The sequence below is a fragment of the Felis catus genome, chromosome B1, assembly GCF_018350175.1.
Source record: "Felis catus isolate Fca126 chromosome B1, F.catus_Fca126_mat1.0, whole genome shotgun sequence".
In the NCBI taxonomy this organism is placed as follows: Eukaryota; Metazoa; Chordata; class Mammalia; order Carnivora; family Felidae; genus Felis; species Felis catus.
In genome coordinates, this window is record NC_058371.1 from 149,828,708 (window position 1) to 149,855,408 (window position 26,701).

Genomic DNA, 26,701 nt, shown 5'->3' on the forward strand with positions numbered 1-26,701 from the left:
GGTGATGTCACCGTCCGCCCCTTGACCTCGCGGTCCCGCCCCCTTCCCTGCCTACCCGTAGCCAGCGGCGGCGGCGACTCTTGGAGGAGATGGAGGCATCCGAGCCGGTAGTCGCAGCTCGGGAGGAAGAGGCGTCCTGCTCTTCCTGGGTGGCCGGCAGGTAAGAAGATGAGTGTGAGCGCGAAGCATCGAGGGGTGGCAGGCGGGACCCGGGCGCCGGCTTTTTGCTGCTCCCGCTCGGGCGGCCGGGGAGCGCGCGCGAGGCCGCGGAGCCGGGCAGAACCGGCCCTGGGAGGCGAGGGGAGCGCGCGGGGTGGGTGTGGCGCCTTGGGTTTAGACCTCGGCGGCTCTCGGCTTCTCTGAGGAGAAAGGCCAACTCTCGGTCCTTTCGCCCCTCAGTTCCAGTCGGGGTCTGCCATTCTCCCATGCACCGGACGTGGGGCGGGGGTGGAGTGGAGAGGGCCCCGCCGAGAGTTCTGGCCCGGGTCGCTTGGTGTGAGCTTTCACAGCCCTGCTGCCAAACACGTTTCCCCCACCTTTCGGTGAAATGAAAGCTAAGAGCGCCACTGTGGGCGATCCCGCACTGAGATCCTCCTTTGAAAACTGTTACCAGAGGGAACTTGGTAATGATGAATCAGTGCCAGCCAGGACACCCGGAGTCCTGTGTTCACCACAGTTAAAAAAAAAAAAAAAAAAAATCAGGGAAAAACGTACGAGTTACTTATTCCCTAGTTGGTGTTTGTTTCACTTCTCTAACATTCCTGCAAAATTGTGGGAAATGTTCGTATGGTTCCTGTTTCAGTTACCTCGTAATTAATAAAACCGTTAGTTATATACTGCCCTCCACCAGAATACAGTATTCCAAAGAGAGAAGTGATGGATATATGATTTTGAGCTAATGGGAGCCTGTCCATAAACCTGTAGCTTTTTCGCCGGTTCCGATTGAAGGGATGTTTTCGGTACCATACTACCTGCAGTTGCCAGCATTGCCACATTTACTTGAGGGAAATTATGTAATACAAACAAAATCTCCCCTTACTTAAAAGGCTTTTTGATTGCCTTATAGATCTTATTACAAAAATGATTTTTGAAACATTCCAGTAAAGCAGAATTTTCTGAAAAATCAGTGCTCGTCATATATCATTAAGTGACAAAGCTGGTTAGAAAGGAGTTCATGTTTACTTAAGAGCTCTACCCACTAGACCATTGTCCTCCATGCAGGGAAGGCAGCTAGGGATAAGAAAACTGTGAAATGGGAAATTTTGTTTATTTTCATATTTTATCACTCTGCCAAAAGAACATATTTTGTATGTGTGTGTTTTTATTAGGTAGGTGATCTCTTAAACACAGCTGTCTCCTGGTTTGTGTTCATAATTGCAATCAGGAATATTTCTAATAGTTATCCATGTATAACTTAGCTAGAGCTGGTATCTTTTGATAATACCAATCAGTGTTTGGTAAGATAAATGATAACATTTTGATTAACTGTATATACAAATCCTTTGGCCTGTATATCAGTACCAGGCTTAGAAATTTGGATTCCAAAACCTCAATTTTGTGTTTCCACATGATTTTTAGAATCCTGTAATTGATAGAGTTTCCCAGAACCTGGAAAGGATTTGCTTTTTGCCAAGATGATAATTGATCTTAGCTGTCACTGTGGCTCAGGCCATAATGCCCCAGGCTGGTTTCCTTTGCTTGGGAACCATTCCTATTTCCCAGGGTTCATCCTGTTTTCATTTTTCTTTGTATGCCATGCTGTGAAAAAATTGGGATGAGCTGTGGTAAATGATGCATAAGTATATCTTATCATGCTAGTATGCTTGTTTTAAAAAATGTGTTTTAATTTCCTTAAGTAATGTCTGTACCCAGTGTGGGGCCTGGTCTCACAACCCTGAGATCAAGAGTTGCATGCTCTACCAACTGAGCCAAGCAGGCACCCCCTTTTTTTTTTTAATTTTAAAAATTCATTCAACAGATACATTTTGGGTGCTTTCTTTGTGCGTACTTTGAGATGCAGTAGGCAGTATAGCATGGTGGTCAAGAGCTAGACTGCGTAGGTTCAGGTTCTGGCTCTGCCATTTACCTGCTCTGAACCTCAGATGGGTTATTTAAATAAACTTCTGTGAGCCTCAGTTTTTTTTTCCTCTGTTCAACGGAGATGGTAATAGTGCCTATCTTATAAAGTTGTTGTAAGGGTTAACTGAGTACATCTAAAGCACTTAAAACCATGTGTGACACAGTACTCTTAAATTATTATTAAATGCCAGGTACAGTTTTAGGTATTTGGAATACATTAGTGAATTCTTAACAGATCATACATTCTCTTGGGGAAGGCAGACAGTAAACAATTAGTAATTTGAAGAACATACAGCAGGTTAGTGAGTTAGGGAGTGACTGACCTAAGGAGAAGGGGAGGCATTTCATTGAAAGGATGATCAGGACTGGTCTATGTAATATTTGCGAGGCAATATTTTAGTCGAGGCTTACGTGATAAGAGTCAGCCATTCAGAGATCTAAAGGGGGAATATTCCAAGCAGAGGAAAAAGCAAGTATAAAAACTGAAGTGACTTTTTAGTGACTTTTAGTTTCACTGAAGTATAAAAACATGCTTGACTTTTTGGAGGAATAGCAAGTTGACCAGTGTGGGAAAGTAGTGGGAGTTGTAATTGAAAAGATGATTGGGAGACAGAACACCTAGACCCTTTTGACCATGGTAATGTGTTTCAATTTTATTTAGAAAGTAGAGTTACTTAAGAATAGTTCTAAGTGAAGGAGTAACATCTGACTACATTCTAAAAAATTTAGGTTGTTATATGGAGAATAAACTGAAGGGGGAGGGCAATGGTAGCACTAGAGAGACTAGTTAGGAGGCTTTTGAAGTAGTTCAGATGAAATACGATGATGGTTTGGCCTGAGATTGTACCAGCATGCAGATGGAGAAATGAGGGAACAAGTTAAGATCTCTAGAGTCTGGGCCTGCGCAAATGAGTAAATGGTGATACCAGAAATTGAGTTGGCAGAGATTGGGGAGGAATAGATTAAACAGGGAAATTGAATTCTGTTTGGGGCTTATTACGTTCATGAAACCGATTAAACATCAGAAGAGAGAGATTGTTCTAGCAGGTGTGGACAATTTGGATGCCAGAAAAGATGTCAAACGTGGAAAAATAAGTTTAGATATCCTCAGTAACTGGTAAATTCCATACATGGATTGAACAAGATTATCTAGACAGAGTGTGTTTATTAGAGAAGGTATATGGGGCACTCCCAACAAACTTCGGAAAATACAGATTCATCAGAATATATGTAAAACAATATCTGATAACACCTGAGAATTAAGACTATAGGCTATAATTTTACAATACACACAGAATAGACATTCAGTGAATTTAATTTTCACCTATTTTTTAAATGGAAATAAAGGAGTGGAAAATAAAATATATATCTGGTTTGTAAAATCCTCTTTAGTAACTGCCATGTATAATTGAATATTAGATTACAGAACGTGAATATTAAATACCGAAACTTGCTCTTATAAGTTGTGTTTTATTTTTTCAGTACCAATACAAATTTGCCCATCATGTCAGCAGAATCTGTGGAGATTGATGATGCATTATACAGGTGAGAACCTTACGGAAACTGAAACTTATTTTCCTCATTTGTTGTTCTAAAGTGATGGAATACTCTATTTGAAAATACCATTAGACCTATGCAGAGTTTTATAAATATCCCAAGAGTTCTCTGAAGGTAAAATTAGCGTTTTGTCTGATTTTTCTTTTCTGTAGTCTGAAAGCTTGATTAATATTTAAATCTCAGTTCCTTTAGTTTTAGGTAATATGACTTAGAATGATTTTGGGTATGCTTGGGTGGTTCAATCAGTCCAGCTTCACCTCAGGTCATGATCTCGGGGTCTGTGAGTTAGAGCCCGGCGTCAGGCTCTGTGCTGACAGCTCAGAGCCTGGAGCCTGCTTCGGATTCTGTGTCTCCCTCTCTCTCTCTGCCCCTCCCCTGCTCACGCTCTGTCTCCCTCTCAAAAACAAATACAAATTAAAAAAAAAAAAAAAAAGAGGGGCGCTTGGGTGGCTCAGTCGGTTAAAAGTCTGATTTCAGCTTAGGTTATGATCTCATGGTCTGTGGGTTCCCACCCACAGACCCACATTGGGCTCTATGCTGACAGCTCAGAGCCTGGAGCCTACTTCAGATTCTGTCTCCCTCTCTCTCTGCTCCTCCCCTGCTCATGCTCTGTCTCCCTCCCTCTCTGAAAAATAAATATTAAAAAAAAAAAAAAAAAAAAAAAAAGAATGATTTTGTTATCCACTATAAAATATACCTCTTGTTTTTGGACAGGAGTACATATTTATTATGTTCTTGATAGTGCAGGAATCTAACGAAAAACAATCCATTTTATGTAAGTTATATAGTAACATCTAGAGATTATTTTTATTTCAGTGTAGTCTCATTAACAACATTGCATGTTTGCACTGTATAGACAGCAAAGAAGTACTATGTGCTTAAAGAACTGTGATTTGAATGGAATTTAGTGAGATTCTTTTTTAGCATACCTTTTCATGAAATCAAAATACTTTTATCAGAATTAAAGAGAAGTTAAAATATGTATACATTGCTATCACTTTTTTTTTTAGTTTTTTATTTACTTAAGTAATATCTACACCTAACATAGGGCTTGAATTCTGGATCACGAGATCAAGAGTCGAATGGTCTTCTGACTGAGTCAGCCAGTTGCCCCTAAATTGCTATTACTTCTAAGACTTTTTTTTAATACCTCAAGTTGTTTGTATGGAAGATAGTATAATCTTTTTGTATGGAAGGCAGTTTAAAAGTTTTTAGATTTCTTCTGTATGAAGAAATAGATTATGTAGATAGATTTTATGTAAATAGAATTTGGTACAATAAGCTATTACGTATTTTAAATTCTTTTTTATATTGTTTTTATGTGGGATGCAGAGTCAGTTTCAAGCATTTTAGGAGGAGCTGATATGTACATCCTAGTATGTTAATTTCAATTACTGTTTTGCAATTGGAAAAAGAGGTAAGACTGGACTTAATTTTGCTTATGTGAATTACTTTACCATGCAGTTTCCCGATTATAATATACAGTAGTTTAGAAATCACCTAAAATTTGGAGTCTTAATCTGTAATTATGATATCCTTAATATCCTTTTGATCACATTCTCACGATAACAAATGGCAGCTTCTTAAGATAGCATTGGTTAATTTTATTCATACTTAGTTATAATCTTTGTGAAACTTTTTTGTATCCCTCTAATCCTGTAATGGCTGATTAATGAACATAATTTTCAGTAAACCAGAGATAAAATTTTCCATTTGCAACATTGTGTAAGTAGGCTGCAGTTTGCTTGACTGAAAATTACAGTATGTAACAGTTTATTTATGATCAGGTATTGCTGGATCATAAAGTATTTCTGTTTTTAATTTTTGAGGAACCTCCATACTGTTTTTCATAGCAGTTGGACCATTTTACATTCCTACCAACCCAACAGTGCACAAGGATACCAATTTCTCCACATTCTCACCAACACTTATTTCCTGGCATTTTGTTTTTGTATAATTGCCATCCAAACAGATGTGAGGTGATATCTTATTATGGTTTTGCATTTCCTTGACAATTAGTGATATTGAGCACCTTTTTGTATCCTGTTGGCCATTTGTGTATCTTTGGAGAAGTATCTGTTCTAGTCCTTGCTCATTTTTTAATCAGACTCCTTGAGAGTGTTTTTGCTATTGGGTTGTAGTTCCATATATAATTTGGATATTAATCTCTTATCAGATATATGGTTTGTAGATATTCTCTCCCGTTCTGTAGTTTGCCTTTTCACTTTGTTGATTGTCTCATTTGCTGCCCAGAAGCTTTTTAGTGTAAAGTGGTCGCACTTGTCTACTTTTGCTTTTATTGCCTGTACTTTGGTATCATATCCAGGAAATTTTTGCCAAGACCAGTGTTAAGAAACTTTTCCCATATGTTTTCTTCATAAATTTTATAGTTTGAGGTCTTAAATTTATTTTTTTTAATTTTTTAAATATTTATTTATATTTGAAAGAGAGAGAGATAGAGAGAGTGAGTGAGCAGGGGAGAGGCAGAGAGAGAGAAGGGGACACAGAATCTGAAGCAGTCTCCAGGCTCAGCTGTCAGCACAGAGCCTGATGTGGGGCTCAAACCCATGAACCGTGAGGTCATGACCTGAACCAAAGTCAGACTCAAGCGGCTGAGCTACCCATGTGCCCCCGAACCTTAAATTTAAGTCCTTAATCCATTTTGAGTTTATTTTATGTATGGTATAAGACAAAGGTCCAATTTCTTCTTTTACCTGCAGAAATCCAGTTTTCCCAACACCACATATTAGCCCCAACCTATCTTTTCCTCTGACTACACAGGCCATAGTAGACTACTTTCTTACCAAACATAGTTTATACTTCTGTACCTCAATTGTCTTTTCCTAGAGTGCCCTTTTATGCCTTAAAAGCACTCAACACCATTGGATCTCTTTTCCTTCTTCCCTCTTTCCATTCCCAGGCTTAATTAAAAGCTGTCAAATCTATTCAGTAACCTAAGCCAGAAACCTTGCTGTCATCTTAGATTATTCCCTGTTTTTCATCTTCCAAATTCAGTTTTTAATAAATCCTTTTAGTTCTTTCTCAGCAACTCTTTTTTTATTTTTTATTTTTTTTTATTTTTTTTTTTAATTTTTTTTTTTTTTAACATTTATCTATTTTGGAGACAGAGAGAGACAGAGCATGAATGGGGGAGGGGCAGAGAGAGAGGGAGACACAGAATTGGAAGCAAGCTCCAGGCTCCGAGCCATCAGCCCAAAGCCCGACGCGGGGCTCGAACTCACGTACCGCGAGATCGTGACCCTGAGCTGAAGTGGGACACTTAACCGACTGAGCCACCCAGGCGCCCCTCTCAGCAACTCTTAATTCCAACTCTTTGATTCTCTCTCTCTGCCTTCAGTATCTCTCAGTTGAATTATTATAAGAGTCTCGGGGCGCCTGGGTGGCTCAGTCGGTTAAGGGTCCGACTTCGGCTCAGGTCGTGATCTCACGGTTTGTGGGTTCAGGCCCCGCGTCAGGCTCTGTGCTGACAGCTCAGAGCCTGGAGCCTGCTTCGGATTCTGTGTCTCCCTCTCTCTCTGCCCTTCCCCTGTTCATGCTTTGTCTCTCTCTGTCTCAAAAATAAATAAAAAACATTTAAAAAAAAAAAAAAGAGTCTCTTATATGATCTCTTTAGAGCTACTAAACCTCTAATCCATCTTCCATACTTTATTCAAAGTAATATTTTTCAAATTTACCTCAGAGCCTCTGGCTTCTCTGTTTAAAATACTTAAATAGTTCCCTGTCATTTCCATTAGACCAAACTGTATAATATGTATTTAAGTCTCCTTTTTCTATATAGCATAACATAGTGGTTGAAAGTATAAATTTTAGTATTAGATCTGAATTTGAATCATCCTCCACCATTTAGGAGTGTGTAATCATAAGTCACTTAACCTCTTAAGTCTATTTTTTCTTTATTTTTTCATACATTCAATATACATTCATCCATTTAACAAATATTTAAGGAGAAAAATGTACAAATTGCAAATTAATCGTGAAGAATAATGCCTAGGAGCTCAATAATTTCTAGTTATTATTTACCATGAGTTATGGCCATATCTTTCTTTTTAGTGTCCATGTCACTCCTCACTATTTAATCTCTAACATTCTTTAGCTTTGTCGAATTCTATGTATATGGTGTCAGAGTCTAGAATTTGATATTACCCTACTTATAACCTAAAAGCTAACCTATTATTGTTTAATGGGTGCTGAGAGAAGATATTAAACTTCTGGGCCGGAGACCAAGAATTTCACTACTTATGATATAGCAGTTAGCATGGCCATCAAGTGTGGTGTCGGTTCCCCTTGCTCCCAAGTCCCACAGGAGCAATGCCATGGGCCCAGATGGATTCTTTGTACATAATGGGTTTATACCACAGCTGAGGAACTCTGAATTTGGGAGACCCACCATCTTATGGCAGACAGTAAGCAAGCCTCCTCTTTGTCTTGGAGAGAGACTCGCCTTATCCCTCAATTTATGTGCTGCCAACACAACCCTGAGAAAAGGCCCGATTAAAAATAGTCAGGACCTTGCCTGCTAGGCATATATAGTGAGACATGTAGGAGTGTGCATAGCCCATAAAAGGGTGTCTTCCAACATAAATAAATGTTTTTGTCACAGTTTTATTGAGGTGTAATTCGTGTATAATAAACTGTACATATTTAAAGTGTACAATTTGAGGGGCGCCTTGGGTGGCTCAGTCAGTTAAGCATCCGACTCTTGATTTCTGCCCAGGTCTTGATCTCAGGGTCATGAGACGGAGCCTGGCATTGGGCGGCTCCACACTGGGCATGGAGCCTACTTGAGATTCTCTCTCTCCCTTTGCCCCTGCCCTGCTCACACACACTTTCTCTCTCTGTCTCTCTCTCTCTCAAAAAATAAAATAAAGTATACAATTTGATGTGTTTTGACATATGTGCATACTAATGAAATCACTACCGCAATATCGATAACTAACATATCTATCACATGCGTATATTTTCTTTCTGCCCCTTTTTAATCCCTCCTCCCTTCTCTCTCCACCTACCATTTCCCCAGGCAACCACTGATCAGCTTTTTGTCACTGTAGAATACTTAGCATTATCTAGAATTTTATATAAATGTTATCATATAGTATGTACACATTTGGGGAGGGTTTGGCTTCTTTCACTTAGCATAATGATTTTGAAATTCATCTGCATTGTTGTATCAGTAATTTGTTCCTTTTTATTGCTGAGCATATATCCATATGCTTGTATTCTAGCATATGGATATACTACAATTTATTTAACTATTTATTAACTGTTGATAAACATTTGGGTTGTTTCCAGGTTTTGGCTATTCTAAATAAGGCTGCCGTGAGAATTTATATGCGAGTTTTAGGGTAGACATATGCTTTCATTCATGCTTTGATAAATACCTAGAAGTAAATGTCTGGGTTGTAAGATTTTAAGAAATGCCAAGCTGTTTTTCAAAGTGGTTATACCATTTTACATTTCTACCAGAAATGTTTATGAGAGTTTGAGTTACCCCGCATGTTCACTAAACACCTGAAATAGTCGTCTTTTTTAATTTTAGGCATTCTAGTACATGTAGTAGTATTGTGGTTTTAATTTGTATTTCCATAATGACTAATGATCATAGGCATCTTTTCATGAGCCTATTTGCTATCTATCTTTGGCAAAGTATCTATAAAAGCTTTTGCTCCCCTTTGGTGTCTGTCTTAATGAGTTCTTTATATACTATATATACGTGTCCTTTGTTACATATATGGTTGCAAATATTTTCTCCTAGTTTGTGGCTTGTCTTTTTCTTTTTGTAATAAGGTCTTTTGCGTAGCAAAGTTTTTGATTCTGGTAAGATACATTTTTTAATGTATAATTGATGTGGTTTTTGTCCTGTTTTTTAAATGTTTGCAAAGCTCAGGGATACCAAGATATTCTCTGATGTTATCTCTTCTTCAAGTTTCAAGGTATTAACTCTTAAAATTAGGTCTATGATCCATTTCAAGTTATTTTTTATATAATGTGAGGTGAGAATCAAGGTTTATTTTTTTCCATATAGCTCTAATGTTTCAGCACTCCTGTTGAAAATTAACCATTCTCATTGAGTTCTCTGGATATCTATGGCAGAATTTAACAGAGTAAATATCTGTTGATTGGTTTCTGGACTTTTTCAGTGATCTGTTTCACTTTACACCAGTATCACACTGTCTTGTTTACTATAGGTCTATTATAAATCTTGGAATCTGGGAGTGTAATTCCTTCAACTTTGATCTTCTTTTGCAGAGTTGGTTTGGGTCTTTTAGGTCCTTTGAATTTCCATGTACATTTTAGATTCAGCTTGTTGATTCTTTAAAAAAAATCCTGCAGGAATTTTGTTTGAATTTGTGTTGAATCTGTAGTTCAGTTTTGGGAATATTGACATTTTAACAATATTGAAATTTAAGATGCATTAAGAAACATGGTGTGTCTGTCAATTTATTTCTTTAGTCTCTCCTAGTAGTGTTAGAGATCTTGCCCAAGTTTTATCAAATTTATCCCTAAGTAATTTGCATGTTTATACTGTTGTAATTTTTAAATTTCAATTACCAATTTTTCATTACTTTTATTTTTTTAAGTTTATTTCTTTGTTTTGATAGAGAGAGTGTGCATAGGGACAGGCAGAGAGAGGGAAAGAGCAAATAGGCTCATGAAAAGATGCCCATACTCATAAAGTACAGAGCCCAGTGTGGGGCTTGAACCCACAAACTGTGAGAAACATGACCTAAGCTGAAATATAGAGTCAGATGCTTAACTGACTGAGCCAAGACACCCCAATATGTCATTGCTTTTAAATTAGAGCTCAATTGATTTTTGAATAATAATTCTTATCCAGCAGTCTTGCTAAACTCACTTGCTAGTTCTAGTAAATTTTTTGTAAATTCCATAGGATTTTCTACAGTCATGTTGTTTTACTTCCTCCTTTCCAATCTAGATGCCTTTTGTTTCTTTTTTTTGTCTTATCACACTGATTGGAACATCCAATACAATGTTGAGTGGAAGTGGTGAAGGTGGACAACCCCACTTTGTTCCTTATGTTTGTTGGAACTCATTCTTCTATGGTGGAGTATGTTGTTATCTGTAGGTTTTTCATATATACCCTTTATTTGGTTGAGGAAGTTTCCTTCTGTTACTAGTTTACTTAGAGTTTTGTTTTTTGGGATTTTTTTTAAGTCAGAAATGGATATGAAGTTTGTTAGACACTTTTTCTGCATTCACTGAAGTGATCATATGGTTTTTCTTTTGTAGTATTTTAATGTAATGAGTTACAGTGATGGCTTTTAGATTATTATATGACCCTTGCATTCTAATTCTAGGATAAAACCTGTTTGGTCAGATGTATTTTTACATATATACAAAAACTTCTGTTAAGAATTTTTGCATGTGTGTATGTGAGGGGATATTGTTGTGGAGGTTTGTTTTTTTTTTTTTAACATTTTATTTTTGAGAGACAGAGTGGGAGTGAGGGAGGGGCAGGGAGAAGGTGACACAATCTGAAGCAGGATCCAGGCTTTGAGCTGTCAGCGCAGAGCCTGACACGGGGCTCGAACCTACAAACCACACGATCATGACCTGAGCTGAAGTTGGATGCTTAACTGTCTAAGCCACCCGGATGCCTCTGGAGTATTGTTTAATTCAGTGATTTGTCTTGTTTTGGTATCAGGGTAATGCTGATTTCATAGAGTGAGCTGAGAGGTATTTCTTCGAATCTCTACAAAGTTTGTGTAAAATAGGTATTTTTCCTTCCTTAAATTTTTGGTAGAAATAACAATGAAGTTATCTGGCCTTTGAGTTTTCTTTGTAGGAAAGTTTTTAACTACAAATTTTACATCTAATAGACATGGTGATATTCATGTAATATACAGTTGACCTTTAGCATAGGTTTAAACTATGCAGGTCCACTTATATGTGGATTTTTTTTCTATAAATATATTGAACATTTTTTTGAAGATTTGCAACAATTTGAAAAACTCATAAACCACATAGCCTAGAAATACCTAAAAATTAACAAAAAGGTATGTCATGAATACATAAAATATATATAGATAGTAGTCTATTTTATCATTTACCATAAAATACAAATCTATTATTAAAAGTTAAAATTTATCAGAGCACCTGGGGGCTCAGTTGGTTAAGCGTCTGACTCTTGATTTCAGCTCTGGTCGTGATCTCACAGTTCATGAGTTTGAGCCTGATGTTAAGTTCTGCACTGACGTTGCAAAGCCTGCTTGGAATTCTCTTTCTCTCTCTGTCAAAAATAAACAAAACATTTTTTTAAAAAGAACATTTTCTTTAAGAAAAGTTAAGGGGCGCCTGGGTGGCGCAGTCGGTTAAGCGTCAGACTTCAGCCAGGTCACGATCTCGCGGTCTGTGAGTTCGAGCCCCGCGTCGGGCTCTGGGCTGATGGCTCAGAGCCTGGAGCCTGTTTCCGATTCTGTGTCTCCCTCTCTCTCTGCCCCTCCCCCGTTCATGCTCTGTCTCTCTGTCCCAAAAATAAATAAACGTTGAAAAAAAGAAAAGTTAAAATTTATCAAAACTTAAGCACACAAACAGAATATACATGGTACCACTTGTAGTCAAGAGAAAAGTAAACAACATAAGAATGGGAGTATTAAATCTTAACTGCGTAACTGATATAACACTGTATTACCTAATGGGAATTAGAATTAAACTTTAAAAAATCAAAACTGCATGAAATTAACTGTAGTGCGTACTATTGTAATGATTTTTGTAGCAACCTCCTGTTGCCATTGTAATGAGCTGAAGCGTTGGCAAGTAAACAACATGTGATGTTAGTCATCTCTGAGCAGTTTCTCTCTGCAGTAAACTGTGTATCTCAAAAAGTGATTTTGAAGTTCTCACGTATTTTTCAGCATGTTTAGTGGAATACTATAAACCTTGAATAAGACTGTGACTCCTACAGAGTGCCACTAATGATGCCAAAACTGCTCTCTAGAAGTAGAGAAAAGTCATGACATTACAAGAAAAAGTTGAATTACTTGAGATAGATACCATAAATTGAGGTCTGCAGCTGTGGTTGCCTGCCATTTCAAGATACGTAAATGCAGCATAAGGACCATTGTAAAAAAAAAAAAAAAAAAAAAGGAAATTTCTGAAGCTGAAGCTGCAACTATACCAGCAGGCACAAAAACCTTGCACTTTTTGCAAAGTACCTTTTTATCTCATGTTGAAAATGCAACTTTTATGTGGGTAGGAGTTGCTCTAAGAAAAGCATGCCTGTGCACTCTAATATGACTAATATAAAAAGCAAAGTCATTATAACACAACTTAAAGCAAAACGAAGGTAAGTGATATACAGCTAGAGAATTTAATGCCAGCAAAGAATAGTTTGATAATTTAGAAAGAGATTTGGCTTAAAAAATGTAAAGATAACAAGAGAAGCACTTGCTGAACAAGAGGCAGAAGTTGAGTTCCCAGATGCCATTAATTAAGAAGATCACTGTGGAAAAAGAACATCTACCTGAACAGGTTCCTAATGCAGATTAAAGTGTCGTATTCTGGAAGGAAAATGCCACAGAGAACATTTAATTAGTAAGGAAGGGAAACAGGCACCAGGATTTAAGGCAAGAAGGAATAGGCTAACTCTGCTGTTTTGTGCAAATGCAGTTGGGGTAATGATCAGGACTGACCTTACCTATGAAGCTGCTAAGCAAACCCCTTGAGCCTTGAAGGGAGAAAATAAACACCAGCTGCGAATCTTTTGGTTGTACAACAAGAAAGCCTAGTCAGTGAAACCCCTTATTCTGGATTGGTTCCATTGATGCTTTGTCCCTGAAGTCAGGAAGTACTTTGCCAGTAAGGGACTGTCTTTTAAAGTTCTTTTGATATTGGACAATGCCCTTGGCCACCCAGAACCCTATGAGTTCAGTACGAAAGGCATCAAAGTGGGCTACTTGCCCCCAAACACAACGTCTCTAATTCAGCCTCTAGATCAGGGAGTCATAAGGACCTTTAAGGCTCATTACACCTGGTACTCTAATGAAAAGATTATTACTGTTATGGAAGAGAACCTTGACAGAACATCATGAAAGCCTGGAAGGATTATAGCATTGAAGATATTGTTATAGAAAAAGCAACGAGAGCCATCAAGCCTGAACAGTAAATTCATACTGGAGAAAAGTGTGTATAGATACAGTACATGACTTCACAGGATTTATGACAGAGCCAATCAAGGAACTTAAGAAAAAGACTGTAGGGGGCGCCTGGGTGGCTCAGTTGGTTAAGTGTCTGACTCTTGATTTCGGCTCGGGTCATGATCTCACAGTCTGTGAGATCAAGCCCCACGTGGGGCTCTGTGCTGATAGCACGGAGCCTGCTTGGGATTCTTTCTGTCTCTCTCTGCCCCTTTCCGAACTCATGTATGCATGCACACTCTCTCTCTCTCAAAATAAATATTTTTTAAAAAATGTGATTTTAGATATGGTTGAAAAGGACAGGATGGGGGATGTAATAGGTTTCAAGGTACAGATTTTGGAGAAATTCAATAGCTAATAGATACCACACAAGAGGAATTAACAGAAAATGACTTAATGGAGGAGAGTGCTTCCAGAACAGTGCCAGATTGATGTGGAAGAAGATGTAGAAGAAGCACATACAGAAAATAAATTTGACCTTAGACAATCGAGCAGAAAGGTTCTGATTATTCAAGATTGCTTTTCACTTCTTTTACTTACGAAATGGACCCTTCTATGATACGGGCACTGAAACTAAAGGAAATTGTGGAAGGATTGGTACCATGTAAAGACATATTTAGAGAAATGAAAAAGCAAAAAAGTCAGACAAATCATGATGTATTTCCATAAAGTTACACTGAGTGTGGTTTTATCTCTTGCCTACTCTTTCCCCTCCTCCACCTCTGCTACCCTAAGACAGCAAGACCACCCCTCTTCCTCCTCCTCCTTCATATTCATTGTGAAGATGACGATGATGAAGACCCTTATGATCTGCTTCCACTTAATGACTAGTAAATGATCACCATCCTGTATAGTTAATAAATTGATTTGCTGTATATGAGTGTGTCTTCATATGAAAAATGAGTAACTGTACAGCAAGAACTGTATGAGACATTTTTGTGTCATTGTCATTATCATTTGTCTCGTATTCATTGTACTCATTGTGTAGAACATCATCTGCAAGACCCATAGAAGTGGATAGCCTATCCTTACATAGGCACGAAGTGAATATTTAATGTAAAATTAATGTGTTTTCTGACTGTTGTATATGTTTTTGCTTTCAAAGAATTGCATTACTTGTACAGTATGCCCCCCTCTCTCATCATTGGAGAAACTGTTTATCAGCTTCTCGTTACCAGTAAGTGTTTTTTTTAGAAAATGTAACAATGTTTCCATTACTGTGTAGGTGCATGACAATAGTATGTATGCCATAAAAATTTTGTAAAGATTTATTCATTAGTGTATAAGCTAGGCTACCAAGAACTGATTGAATCAGTTACCCTAGGCTACCAAAACAATCCTATTGCTGCTGCTTTGTTTTCAGTACATGGATTGTTAAAACTATAAATAAATATGTATTCTTTTTTACATTTTTTCATTTTTAATGTATAGTGTTGGTAATACATATAACATCTACAGTGTTTTGTATCATGATAGACAATATTGATATAGATACTGACAGATGATTCATCTTGTAAACAGCTGATGATAATTTACAGTATCAAATACAGTACAGTACCATAAATGTATTTTCCTTATTTTCTTAATAACATTTTCTGTACCTCACTTCATTTTGAGAATACAGCATATAATACATTAAACATACAAAACATTATTGGTAAAGCTTCCAATTAAGAGTAGGCTATTATTACTTGAGGTTTTTTTGAGCCAGAGTTATACACAGATTTAAAAAAAATATATTTTTAATTTTTTTTTTTCTCAACGTTTTTTATTTATTTTTGGGACAGTGAGAGACAGAGCATGAACGGGGGAGGGGCAGAGAGAGAGGGAGACACAGAATCGGAAACAGGCTCCAGGCTCTGAGCCGTCAGCCCAGAGCCTGACGCGGGGCTCGAACTCACGGACCGCGAGATTGTGACCTGGCTGAAGTCGGACACTTAACCGATGGCGCCACCCGGGCGCCCCCCCAAAAATATATTTTTAATGTTTATTTATTTCTGAGACAAGGAGAGACAGAGCATGAGTGGGGGAGGGGCAGAGAGAGAGAGGGAGACACAGAATCAGAAGCAGGCTCCAGGCTCTGAGCTGTCAGCACAGAGCCTGATGCGGGGCTTGGACTCACAAACCATGAGATCATGACATGAGCTGAAGTCGGACTCTCAACCGACTGAGCCACCCAGGCGCCCCTATACACAGAACTTTGCCTGTGCGGAAGGTTAGTGCCCTTAACCTAACATTTCTTAAGGGTCAACTGCATTTCTTTTTGATTGAGCTTCAATAGTTTGTCTCTTTTGGAGAGTTATGTTTGTAACTTAGTGATTTGATTTAGTTGCATAAAATTGTAATTTTCCCTGAATACCTTTTTTTTTATTTAAAAAATTTTTAATGTTTATTTTTGAGAGAGAGACAGAGTGTGAGTGGGGAGGGGCAGAGAGAGAGAGAGAGGGAAACAGAATCCGAAGCAGGCTCCAGGCTCTGAGCTATCAGCACAGAGCCTGACGAGGGGCTCAAACTCACAAACCGGAAGATCATGACCTGAGTTGAAGTCAGACGCCTAACCCATTGAGCCACCCAAGCACCCCTGAATACCCTTTCTTATGTCTGTAGAATCTGAAATGATGTTCCTTCACCCATTTCTGTTATTGATAATTTTTCTGTCTTCTCTATTTCCCTGTTCATTCTGGCTAGAAGTTTATCGATTTTATTTAATTTTAAAAGAATCAGCTTTTAGTTTAATTGATTTTCCATATTATTTTTTCTGTTTTGTACCTCAGTGATTTCTGTTCTTTTTGGGATTTTTCTTCTGCTTACTTTGATATTAATTTGCTTTTCTTGGGGCACCTGGGTGGCTCAGTTGGTTGAACGTTTGAATTCGGCTTAGGTCATGATCTCTCAGCTCGTGAGTTTGAGCCCCGTGTTGGGCTCTGTGCTGACAGCTTGGAGCCTGGAGCCTGCTTCAGATTCTGTATGGAGCCTGCTTCGGATTGTGTGCCTCGCTCTCTTTCTGCCCCAACCCACTTGTATTCTGTCTCTGTCTCTCTCAAAAATAAATAAACATTAAAACAACAACAAAAAAACCTTTTAATTTGCTTTTCTTTTTCTAATTTCTTTTTTTTATTAAGTTTTTTACTTAAATTCAAGTATAGTTAACATACAGTGTTATTATTAGTTTCGGGTGCACAGTATAGTGATCCAACAATTCTATTCATTTCTCAGTGCTCATCAGGATAAGTGTACTCTTTAATCCCTATCACTTATTTCACCTGTCTCCCCATCCCACCTCCCCTCTGGTAACCATCAGTTTGTTCTCCATAGTCTCCTTTGTTTTGTTTCTTAAATTCCTCATGAGTGATACCATATGGTATTTGTCTTTTTCTGTCTTATTCTGCTTAACATTATACTCTCTAGCTTCATCCATGTTGTAGGAAATGGCATGATTTCATTTTTCACGGTTGAGTAATATCCTGTTATATTTATGTACCGCATCTTCTTTATCCATTCATCTATCCATAGACATTTGGGGTGCTTCCATAATTTGGCTATTGTAAATAATGCTGCAAGAAACATAGAGGTGCATGAATCCCTTTGAATTAGTGTGTTTGTATTTTATGGGTAAATACCTGGTAGTGTGATTACCAGATCATAGAGTAGTTCTATTTTTACTTTTTTGAGGAACCTCCATACTGTTCTCCATAGTAGTTGCACCAGTTTGCATTCCCACAAACAGTGCACAGGGTTTCTTTTTCTCCACATCCTCACCAACACTTGATATTTCTTGGTTTTTGATTTTAGCTATTCTGACAGGTGTGAGGTGATATTTCATTGTGGTTTTCTTTGCGTTCCTGATAGTTTTCTTTGCATTTTGCTGATGATAAGTGATGTTGAGCATCTTTTCATGTGTCTGTTAACCATCTGTGTGTTGTCTTTGGAGAAATGTCTGTTAATGTCCTCTGCCCATTTTTTAATTGGATTGTTTTTGGGTGTTGGGTTATATAAGTTATTTATATATTTTAGATATTATCCCTTTGTCATATATGTCATTTGCAAATATCTTGTCCCACCCTGTAGGTTGCTCTTTAGTTTTGTTGATTATTTCCTTCACTGTGCAAAAGCTTTTTATTTTGTTGTAGTTCCAGTAGTTTATATTTGCTTTTATTTCCCTTGCCTCAGGAGACAGATCTAGAAGAATGTTCCTACAACTGATGTCAGAAACATTACTGCCTATACTCTCTTCTAGGATTTTTATAGTTTCAGTTCTCACATTTAGTTCTTTAATCCACTTTGAATTTATTTTTGTATATGGTATAAGAAAGTGGTCCAGTTTCATTGTTTTGCATGTTGCTGTCCAGTTTTCCCAACACATTTTATTGAAGAGACTGTCTTTTTCCCATTGCATATTCTTCCCTCTTTTGTTGAAGATTAACTGACAAAATAATTGTGAGTTTACTTTTGAGTTTTCTGTTCTATTCCTTTGATCCGTGTGTTTTTGTGCCAGTACCATACGGTTTGATTACTGCAGCTTTGTAAAACAACTTGGAAGTCTGGAATTTTTTTTCCTATTTCAGAATTGCTTTGGCTTTTCAGGGTCTTTTGTGGTTCCATACAAATTTTAGGATTGTTTGTTCTAGTTCTGTGAAAAATGCAGTTGGTATTTTGATAGGGAATCTAAATCTGTAGATTGCTTTGGGGAGTATAGACATTTTAACAGTATTTGTTCTTTCAATCCAGGACTATGGGATGTCTTTCACTAATTTCAGTTTCTTTCATCAGTGTTTTATACTTGTCAGAGTACGGTTCTTTCACCTCTGGTTAAGTTTATTCCTAGGTATTTTATTATTTTTGGTGCAGTTATAAATGGGATTATTTTTCTTAATTTTTCTTTCTAGTGCTTCATTATTGGTATATAGAAATGCAACAGATTTCTGTATATCAATTTTGTATTCTGAGATTTTACAGAATTCATTTATCAGTTCTAATAGTTTTTTGGTGAAGTCTTTAGGGTTTTCTGTGTATAGTATCATGTCATCTGCAAATAGTGAAAGTTTTACTTCTTACCAATCTGAATGCCTTTTATTTCTTTTGTTGTCTGATTGCTGTGGCTATGACTTTTAGTACTATGTTGAATAAAAGTGGTCAGAGTGGATATCCTTGTCTTATTCCTGACCTTAGGGGGAAAACTCTTAGTTTTTTCCCCATCAAATAAGATGTTCACTGTGGGTTTTGGATATAAGGCCTTTAGTATGTTAAGTGAGTTAAGTGTGTTGTGTTTATTATGTTACATATGTTCCTTCCGAATGTACTTTGTTCATCATGAATGGATGTTGTGCTTTGTTAAATGCTTTTTCTGCATCTGTTGAAATGATCATTTGGTTTTTATCCTTTCTTTGTTGATGTGATGTTCTTTTTCTTAGAGTAGAAGTTGAGATCCTTGATTTTTGAGACCTTTATTCTTTAGTAATATGCCCATTTCATGCTTAAAATGTCCCTCTAAACACTACAGTGTACGTGTCTCACAGATATGTCTTTGTTTTCATTCAGTTCAGAAAATTTTATAACTTTTTTTCTTATTTTTTTGACTCATAGGTCATTTAGAAGTGTTATTATTTGACTTCCAAATACTGAGAGATTTTTCAGAGATTTTTCTGTTGTTGATCTCTAATTTAATTCTTCTGCTGTCAGTGGATACAACTTTTTATGACCTATTTATTTTTGTGTTTTCGTACAAAGATTGATCTACCTTGTCATTGTTCTGTGTGCATTTGAAAAGAATGTGTATTCTGTTATGGTTGGATTGTCCTATCCATGTCAGTTAGGTCAAATTGACTGATAGTGTTTTTCAAGTATTCTATATCGTTACTGATTTTCTGTCTAGTCTTTATACCAATTATTGAGAAAGGGGTGTTGTCTTGTCATTTTGTGTTTGAACATTTCTCATTTCAGTTTTTGCTTTGCGTAGTTTGAATCTCTATTATTAGTGCATAAGCCTTTAGAGTTGTTATGTGGTCTTAATATCCTGACCCTTTTATCATGAAACGGCCTTCTTTATCCTGATAGTTTTCTTTGCTCTAAAATGTATTTGTCAAGGGGCACCTGGGTTACTCAGTCGGTTAAGCATCTGACTTCGGCTCGGGTCATGATCTCACCATTTGTGGGTTCAAGCCCCATGTCAGGCTCTGTGCTGACAGCTCAGAGCCTGGAGCCTGCTTTGGATTCTGTGTCTCCCTCTCTCTCTGCCCCTCCCCTGTTTGTGCTCTGTCTCTCACTCTCTCAAAAATAAACACACCCACAAAAAAATTTTTAAATAACTAAATAAAAATAAAATGTATTTGTCAATATTAATACAGCCAATCCAGTTTTCTCTTGATTTTAGGTAGCATGGTGTGTCTTTTTATACTCTTTTACTCTTGTTTATGTATTTAAATTTGGCTTCTTGTAGATACAGTATAGTTGGGTTTTTGTTTTTATTCAGTCTTCCAATCTTTGTCTTTTAATTGGAGTGTTAACACCATTTATATTTATTCACATATTTGTCATTTCTGGTATTCCCTATTCCTTTGTGTAAGTTAAATTTCCATTTAGTATAGTATTCCGTCTGCCTGAGGATTTAGTGTAATATTTCTTTCTGTGAAGGTCTGCCAGCAATGAATTCTTTCAATTTTTATATGTCTAGAAAAGTCTTTATACTATCTTATTTGTAATTGAATATAGAATTCCAGATTGACAATTTTTTTTTACTTTCAGTGCTTTAATAATGTTGGGTCACTGTTTAATTTGTTGTGCTTCCTGGGAGAAAGTCAACTGTCATTCTTTCTTCTGTAAATAATGTGCCCTATTTTTCCTTGATTACTTTTAATATTTTCTCTTCATCTTGCTTTAAACAATTATGATATGCCTTCTTGTAGTTTTCATATTTCTTATTCTTGAATTTGTTTACATTGTGGTCTGTGAGTTGATTGTATTCCTGGAAAAATTTTGGCCATTTAGTTCTTTAAACATATTTTTATCTCTCTTTTTCTCTAATCTCTTTCAGGGACTCTAATTTCACATATATTAGACCAAGTGAAGTTGTCCAACAATTCACTTATGCTCTGGGGTTTTGGTGTTTTTTTCCAATCTGTTTCATTTTGGAAAATTTCTTTTGTTGTATCCTTAAGTTCACTTCTGCAGAGTTGAGTTATTAATTCCATCCAGTGTATTTTTTTATCTTAGATTTAGTGGTTTTCATCCCTAGAAGTTTTGCTGCTCATGCTTTCCCCTGCCTTGTTGAGCGTATGAATTATAATTATTTCAGTGTATTTATCTACAAAGTCTATCATCTGTGTCATTCCTGTCTGTCGTATTGTCAATTTTTCTATTCATTATGAGTTGTATTTCTCTACTTCTTTGCATACCTGGTAATTTTTTAATGTATGCCAGACATTGTGAATTTTACCTTTTTGGGTGCTGCATTTATTTTGAATTCTTTTAAATATTCTTGAGCTTTGTTGACAGACATAGTTAAATTACTTGAAAACAGTTTTATTTTTTCAAACTTGCTTTTAAGCCTTGTCAGGTGAGATTAGAGTAGACTTGAGTCTGAGGCTAATTTTTCCCCACTGTTAATATAAAATCCTTCTGAGCATTCTATCCAAATTTTCCACTTGGCTGGAGAAGAACACAAAGTATTTCTGGGTCTGTTTAAATAACCTTCCTTGTTTCACCAACTCTTTTCAGGTAGTTCTTTCTAGCTTGGGGCTGTTTCCTCATATACATTTGCTGATCTTACTCAGCCAGAGACTCAAGACTTCTACAGATCTCTCTTCTCTTTGTGTATCTCTCTGCTTTCAAATTTTAGCTTTCTTGAATTCACAGTCCTGTGTCTTCAATTCAGGGAGATTACCAAGCTCTGTTTGGGTTCCTCTTCCTGCACTGCAGCCTGGAAACTCTCTTGGCAATAGCTAGGGCATTCATAAAGCTCCCCCATTTGTCTTTCTTCTCTGAGATTACTGTCCTGAGTTGCCTGTTGTTTAGTGTCTGAAAATTTGTTGTTTCACTTATATTGTCAAGTTTTCAGTTGTTTAAGGCAAGCAGAAGATAAATCTGGTCCTGTTACTTCACCATAGCCAGAAGTGGAAGTCTTAATGTATTTATTATGTATCTCTTATATGCCATTCTTTTTCATGCTTTTCTTTTTCCCTGTCATAGAATGCCTCTCCTTTTTTGATTATTTTTTTAACTCCTGTTAAGTCTTCAGAATTCAACATGGATGAAGCTCATCTGGGAAGCTTTCCATGACCTACGCTGATAGAAATAATTACCCCCTCTTCCATATTTCATGTTTCCTTAGTTTCCAGTACTTCTTTATATAGTACTTAATAAAGAATTATTTGATTCATTCTGCTAGGTATTTCATATATTTTATCTTAATTTAATCCTCATAGTATCCATATGAGGTGGTTATTATTATGGCCCCTACACAGTGCCAGTGCCTGGCTTGAGATAGATATTTTAATCAATTTATGAATGCGTGAGGAAGATAATTGAAATAAAATCCAGAAGAAATTGATTAGAGTGTTGAGGGGGACTCAAAATGATGTCATGTTTGGAATTGTTTAAGGAACTGGAGATGTTTAGCCTGGAGAAAGAAGACTGTGGAACCTGAATACCATCTTCAAATGTTTGGAGGGCTGTCACATTGAAGAGGGATTAGAGGAGTTCCCTTTGGCCCCAAGGAGGTAAAATTAGGAATAGTGGGTGAAAACTGTAGGAAGATATCATACCGTCATAAAAAGGAGAATCTTTAGTGAATAAGGCTCTCTAAGAGTAGAGTAGATAGCCTTGATAATTTCTTTCTGCTGGACACTTTCACTGATACGTTAGGTATCCACTTAATAGAATAAGTTATAACATAACAGTGCTGGATATGAGGTTATATACTCTAGGCTCTTTAAATCCCATCTGTGCACTTATTAACAATATGAAATTCATAGAATTAAGTGTCAATTACAGAGTACCCTGACATTGCCTAGGACAAAATAGGTAATTAGTACCCTGCCTCTTGGTGGTCACACATTGAAAACATAGGTGATTTAAGACTGCTGAGAATCTGTCTGAGAATTTATGATTCTTTGAAAAACTTTGGTTTATATGTCTTTGTGTTATCCTTTTGTCTGTATCATAACCACATTTGTGTCATGGCTATTCATTATTTACCTAAGTAATCTTAAAAATAATACATGAGAACAAGTCTGAGATAAAAAAAAAAAAAAACATTTTTTAAGTAGTTCCTGTGACTCTGAATATAGAAAAAAGAATTCAGGTCCTCTGCTAGGTAGCGCATAAACGTTGTTCTTGTTCTTATGTGCCAATTCATTTCATTAAATTAGCAAGTTGTTTTTGTGTGTCTATAGTATGTCAGACCCTGTTGACCACTGAAAAAACAATAGAAAATAAAGCAAACTCCCTGTCTTAAGGAAGCTACAGTCTCCTAGGAAAAATAGAAAAGTAGTGAAAATACATTGTGGTAAATGTTGTAATAGATTGAATGTAGGATGTCATGGATGCACATAAAAGATGTCCAACACTGTCTTGAAGAAGTTTAGCGATGTTGTGGGACACATCATGGTGGAAAATCATGTATAAGCTGAGACCGGAGGATGAGTAGGAATTTTTCAGGAATAAAATATTGAGGAAGAGGAATGCCCCAGAAAAATGTCTATTGGCCAAAGACAGCATACCACGTTTGTGGAACTAAAAACCTTTAGTATTCCTGGAACATGGAGTTTGATGGAGGAGTGACTAAAGATAAGACTAGAGAGCCAAACAGAGACTGGATTATGAATGGCCTTGTGGCTAATATTAGTATCTGGACTTAATCAAAGGGAAATAGGAAACCACTGGAATTTTTAAACCAGGAGGATAATTTGACCAGATTTGTATTACAGAAAGATTATTCATGTTAGTAGGAAGTTAATAGGTTATATGTAAAACAGAAAAATCAAGAAATAGAAGTAGAAACATGTTATTGAAAAAAAGGGGTGTAAATATTAGAAGAAACAAAAAAATTCAGAGTGGTTGCCTTCAGTGTATAGAATTCTGGGTAAGGAAGAGTTAGGTCAGGGAATTGAATTTTTTTTTTCTTTTGTTCTTTTTCTTTTTTCTTTTTTTAATTTATTTTTGTTTTTTGAGATAGAGTGTGAGCAGGGGAGTGGCAGAGAGAGAGGGAGACAGAATCTGAAGCAAGCTCCAGCCTCTGAACTCCAGCCTCTGAGCTCCAGCCTCTGAGCTGTCCGCACAGAGCTCAATGTGGGGCTCAAACTCACAGACTGCAAGATCATGACCTGAGCCAAAGTCAGACGCTTAATCAACTGAGCCACCCAGGTGCCCCAGAAACATTTGACTTTCTTAATCAACTTGCAGTGTGGCATAGTAGTTAAGAGTATGGATGCTTGGGTGCCTGGGTGGCTCAGTTGGTTGAGCATCTGACTTTGGCTCAAGTCATGATCTCACTGTTCATGAGTTCGAGCCCCACATTGAACTCATAGAACCCACTTCAGATCCTCTGTCCCCCTCTACCCCTCTCCCACTTGTGATCTCTCTCAAAACTAAACAAACATTAAAAAAAATATATATATGAATGCCAAGGCCAGACTGTCTGGATTGAAACTTATATCCACTATTTTCAAAGTACTTAAATTACTTAATTTCTCTGTGCTTAAGTTTTCCTCTCTGTATAAATGGGAATATGATAGAACTTATAGAATTTTTGTGAGGATTAAATTAGTTAATACAAGTAAAACATTAAAACAATGTGGCGCATAATAAACACTCAATGTTAGCAGTTTTTCCTACATGTCAGCACTGTTTAGGTATTGATATACAAGAATAGACAAATTTACTGTCATATTGGTGGAGGGATTTAAATGTTGCTTTTACTAATCAAGAGAACGAGCACACAAAAAAATCAGAATGAGTATAGAGGTCTTCAACATGGTTATTAAAATTACTATAATGCACGTGTAAAGAATGCTGTTTCTAACCAACTGTAAAACAACAACCAATGTCATTTTCCAACTGTAGAGGGAAACGAACCACAAGAGAATCAACAATAGAGAACAAACTGAGGGTTGATGAAGGGTGGTGGATGGGTGATGGGTATTAAGGACAGCACTTGTGATGATCACTTGGGTGTTGTATGTAAGTGATAAATCAGTGAATTCTACTCCTGAAACCAATGTTGCACTCTATGTTAACTAACTAAATAAAAAAAGAACACATGGAACATTTGCAAAATTGACTAAAAAAATTCTCAAATATTAAAAAATGAGGGGCGCCTGGGTGGCGCAGTCGGTTAAGCGTCCGACTTCAGCCAGGTCACGATCTCACGGTCTGTGAGTTCGAGCCCCGCGTCAGGCTCTGGGCTGATGGCTCAGAGCCTGGAGCCTGTTTCCGATTCTGTGTCTCCCTCTCTCTCTGCCCCTCCCCCGTTCATGCTCTGTCTCTCTCTGTCCCAAAAATAAATAAACGTTGAAAAAAAAAATGAAAAAAAAAAAAATGAAATCATATAGATTGTGATTTCTATTCACAATGCATTCAGGCTAGAAGTTAACATAAGAGATAAATAGAATATTCCCCATGTAATTAGAAATTTTAAAATATACTTCAGATTAACCTGTAAATCAAAAAAGAATCATAATTAAAACCAGAAAATAATCATGAAGTACTATGTATCAAAATTTGGAATGCTCTTTAAGATCAGTTAAAGTTTTACATGTATATTTTAGAAAAGAAAACCTGAAAACTGATGAGTTATTATTTTTAGGAAATTAGGAAAAAACAAAATAGAAGACACCAGCCAAGGGCTAGCCCTAGTCATGTTAACTTTTTCCTGCACATTAAGGATGTGAAACTACAAGAACTTCAGTATACTGCAGGACAGTTATTTGGTACACTTTGGGAAAAGTTTGGCATTAGATAGTAAAGTTATCCCTGCATTTCCTCTCCTAGATTTATGCTATATATATTTATAGAAACTGCTGTATACGCTTGTGTTTCATGAGACATATGTAAGAATGTTTATAGTCTCAGGCACCTGGGTGGCTCAGTCGGTTAAGCGTCTAACTTTGGCTCAGGTCATGATCTCACGATTCTCTCTGCCCTTTCCCTGCTTGCTCTCTCTCTTCCTGTCTCTCAAAAATAAATAAACATTAAAAAAAAAAAGTAATGTTCATAGCTCACTATAACTGTCCAAAACTATAGAATAGCAGGGGTGCGTAGTGGCTCAGGTGGAAGAGCATGCAACTCTTGATCTTGGGGTTGTGAGTTTGAGCCCCATGTTAGGTGTAGAGATTACTAAAAAAATAAATAAATAAAAAATCATGCTACAAAGCTATAGAATGGTTAAATTATGGTGTGTTATTACAGTAGGATGGTATAATACAATAGACTAAAACAACTGAAAATTAATAGCTGCATGCATTGATAATAAATAAATCTCATAAATTCAATTTCATTCAAAAGAGGGATGACACAGAAGACACTATTCAAAATGCTCCCTTTTATGTGAATTTCCAAAACAGACAAAACTTAAGTATATTGTTTAGGGGAACACAAATAAGGTTGGCAAGACTATATAATACACTATTCCATACATACTATAGTAGGTGTTCAGCAAATATTTGATGAATAATAATAATAATAGTTTTGATCTCTGAAATAAATGGTAAGTACTAATTTAAAAAGAAAAGTCTAGGTTTTATTATATTTTGTAGGAATATGGAAGGAAATGACAGCTTGTATTTATAAAGTTTCTTCTGACTAGACAAGAAACCCCTTTTCAGACTTGTATATTGAATATAAGTAGCTAAAATATGAAAATTAATCAAACATCTGTATACTAAACAAACATACAT

The 26,701-nt window shown here is 36.7% G+C and overlaps 1 protein-coding gene across 4 annotated transcripts in view; it reads left to right on the top strand.

The window, feature by feature from the left end:
• The first annotated feature begins 2 nt into the window (after window positions 1–2).
• The window catches only part of UBA6 (ubiquitin like modifier activating enzyme 6), a 91,724-nt gene continuing 65,025 nt past the window's right edge, over window positions 3–26,701 (top strand). For 3 of the 4 annotated variants that reach the window (XM_023253071.2, XM_045056271.1, XM_045056272.1), the window contains exons 1-2: window positions 3–160; window positions 3,562–3,624. In XM_023253071.2, coding sequence (XP_023108839.1) covers window positions 90–160; window positions 3,562–3,624 — 134 coding nt within the window. In that variant the 5' untranslated portion in view covers window positions 3–89. Of the gene's footprint in view, window positions 161–3,561; window positions 3,625–22,407; window positions 22,526–26,701 lie in introns of all 4 variants that reach the window. The other variant, XM_023253072.2, reaches the window with a different exon arrangement.